This window comes from Lycium ferocissimum, chromosome 6 (genome assembly GCF_029784015.1).
Source record: "Lycium ferocissimum isolate CSIRO_LF1 chromosome 6, AGI_CSIRO_Lferr_CH_V1, whole genome shotgun sequence".
Lineage (NCBI taxonomy): Eukaryota > Viridiplantae > Streptophyta > Magnoliopsida > Solanales > Solanaceae > Lycium > Lycium ferocissimum.
In genome coordinates this window covers 11,256,750-11,259,654 of record NC_081347.1, presented here as the reverse complement: position 1 = coordinate 11,259,654, position 2,905 = coordinate 11,256,750, and the positions used below count along the sequence as shown (strand labels likewise).

General features: G+C 37.8%; 1 protein-coding gene across 1 annotated transcript; it reads right to left on the bottom strand.

Moving 5' to 3' along the window:
- Nucleotides 1-930: 930 nt before the first annotated feature.
- On the bottom strand, nt 931-2,554 carry LOC132061093 (uncharacterized). The gene is made up of 3 exons (XM_059453963.1): nt 2,029-2,554; nt 1,897-1,976; nt 931-1,746 (listed from the first exon to the last, which is right to left on the bottom strand). The coding sequence occupies exons 1-3, from the start codon at nt 2,552-2,554 to the stop codon at nt 931-933; spliced, it is 1,422 nt and encodes a 473-aa protein (XP_059309946.1).
- Nucleotides 2,555-2,905: the final 351 nt, after the last annotated feature.

Sequence of the window (2,905 nt, the reverse complement as noted above, 5' to 3'; positions counted from 1 at the left end):
ATATATATATATATATGGAAAAGAATTACCCACAAAGCTCCTCTCTTCATGAGCCACAATGTAAAAGGTGAGTGCGAGTAAAAGAGTCATGTTTAAATGTTGTATTACACATTAATTAATGCCAATAATTAGGTAACCTTACGGCATAGATGGAAATGACTAGTCAAACGTGGGACTTCCATTATCACTCTTAAAATTCTCATATCTATTACGTTACGTCTCATTAAGATATTGGTTGATTAAGCAAACCATCAATATAATGAAGCAACACACATTTGAAGTTTTGCCTCCTTGAGAAAGTGTTATCGATTGGTACTTCATGATTGAACTGCAAGAACAAATACCTAGCAGCCTAGCACTAGTAAGTATGACAGCTCAAGTATTGAACTTTTTAAATTAATTTTGCGCTTAATTATAATAGTGATAAAACTCAATTCATCTGTTAATTCCGAAAGAGTAGGGTAGTGTTGTTATTATAATAGAAACGAAATGATGAAATACACTTAAGGTAAAAATTAAAAGAAAAAAGAAAGAGACCCATTAATCTCATGTAGTTTGTATTTTATATATAGCTTCTTCACTGGCGATTATACATGTTGAAAGTAGAGAAACTTTTACTAATCCCTCTAGCAATTGCAAGAGTTTCATAGTATATTTAACACCTTAAAAGGCTAGCATTATCCAACACAGTATATCATAATTAATAATGAGTTTAAGTTTAATTTATACACTGACAATATAAATAATATTAAGTCATCAATAACTAAGTAATTACAAATAATTTTTTGATAGGCATTATATATTTTTTTTGTGGTAATTAATTAAGTATTTTATTACCAACTGGAAAGATTACAGCTCAGAAAAAAAAACGCAGTGCTGGACATAGTCCCAGAATCTGCTTGGCTTCGAGTCTACAAAACTACTTCTTGTCTAGCTAGGATAGAAATTAAGAGATGCTATGGGTCCAGCTAGTTTAACCATCCTACTTGCTCGAAAGAATACGTCTTGCACCATTACTCTCACTATCGTATCAGCACTCCTCCTTTTGCCTTGGAATAGTACTTGGTTCCTTTCCTTCCATATGTGGTAAATGCCACCTGCAAGTGTCATGCGATATATGACCGAGCTTGAGTTGTTACTGTTGCGGTGCATCTCCATCCATTCACATTCTTCTGGCCATTCGCAACACTGCCTAGTAATGCCTTGCCATTGTAGTAACTTGCTCCATACTGCTGCAGCAACTGGACAGGTGAAAAACAGATGATTCATAGTCTCGGCAACCCCTTTACATAGCTGGCATAGCGGATCCACGTCCATACCCCAGTTGATCAGCCTATCTTTGCTATAAACTCTACCATTTGCCACTAAATATCCTATGAATAGCCACTTTGGAGGACAAGGGTTGCTACAGATCAGATTTCTCCAGCCAACTCTTGGATGGGTTCCCATTAGTTTTAAGTACATTCGTAGTATTGAAAATGTTTGCACTTTAATTTCCTCTTCTACAATCAGTCCAGCTGCCTCCATATATGACGATGCCTTAAGAATCTTCTTCACTATCCAGGAGGCCTGATGGTACTTGCTTCGTTGATAGTTCCATCTTTTATATAGTATAAGTGTACCCATTTCACCCACAATTTGTCTTTCTTGTTGCTCAGATTCCACAGCAGTTTGCAAATAGCTGCTTTGTTCCATAACGCTAGATTCACCAGATTCAGCCCACCAGCGCTCTTGGGTAGACACATCCTATCCCATGCTATCAAGGCCTTTTTAGACAGTTCTACATTTCCAGTCCAAAGGAAAGTTCGGCATATCCTTATAATCTGCTCTACAACTTTCTTTGGCAACAAAAAGACTTGGGACCAATAATTTTGGATCGAAAAAAGTACACTGTACAGTAACTGCACTCTTCCTACATAGGAGAGGAGTTTTGCAGTCCAAGAAGTGACTCTTCCTAACATTTTGTCTAGAAGAGGCTGACATTGCACCAAGGATAATCTTTTGGTACTTAGTGGTACTCCTAAGTACCTGAAGGCAGAGATCCTTTCGTCATTCCCAGTACCGCAAGTATTTGCTGTTGGACCTCTTCTCTCACGCCTCCAAAGTAAATTGAGGACTTCTGCAAATTAGCTTGGAGCCCCGAGGCACTTGAAAATTTGTGAAAAAGGCCATATAGTTTCTGAACTGATCCCACATCTCCTTTACTAAACAACAAAAGGTCGTCCGCAAACCCAAGTTGAATGACCTGGAGTTTAGCACACCTAGGATGGAATTTAAAGTCTCTATCATGTTTTAACTGTTTGAGTAGCCTGCATAGGTACTCCATTGCAAGGACAAATAAGTAGGGCGATATTGGGTCACCCTGTCTAAGCCCTTTCTTCGCTTGAAGTAGGGGAGATGGCTTCCCATTTATTACTATTGAGTAGGCTACTGATATTAAACACTGCATGATCCAATTTATGAATACCCCAGGGAAGTTTAAGCATACAAGAATCTGCTCGATGTAAGCCCACTCTATAGAGTCATAAGCCTTCATCATATCCACCTTCAGCATGCATCTTGGAGATATATTCTTCCTCCCATAGCCCTTCACAAGCTCATGGCTGAGCACTATATTGTCTGAAATGAGTCTCCCTGACAATCTAAATTAAAAGAGTAATAAGTAACCTATTATGATAGGTTAAAAATTAACTAATTGCGGCCAAACTCGAGTAGCAAATACTAATATTGTCTGGCGCCTCCAATATAGTGGAATTACAAGGGCAGTACTGGTGCCTCTCCTATATCCTTTTAAATTATTCTAGAAATAATATGTTTAGAAATATGTTCCTCCCCTACATTCAGCAAATAAGTGTCATCATGAAACGATATCTGTCTTAATTGTAAAGCCATATGAGGTGATTGA

What these genes read in the sequence shown, in the direction of transcription:
- LOC132061093 (XM_059453963.1), bottom strand. Translation starts at nt 2,554, where the DNA reads ATGCTGAAGGTGGATATGATGAAGGCTTATGACTCTATAGAGTGGGCT. An exon ending in GAAAGGATCTCTGCCTTCAG is followed by an intron (nt 1,977 to 2,028) that starts GTACTTAGGAGT and finishes GTGCAATGTCAG; the next exon opens with CCTCTTCTAGACAAAATGTT. An exon ending in GTAGGAAGAGTGCAGTTACT is followed by an intron (nt 1,747 to 1,896) that starts GTACAGTGTACT and finishes AGCATGGGATAG; the next exon opens with GATGTGTCTACCCAAGAGCG.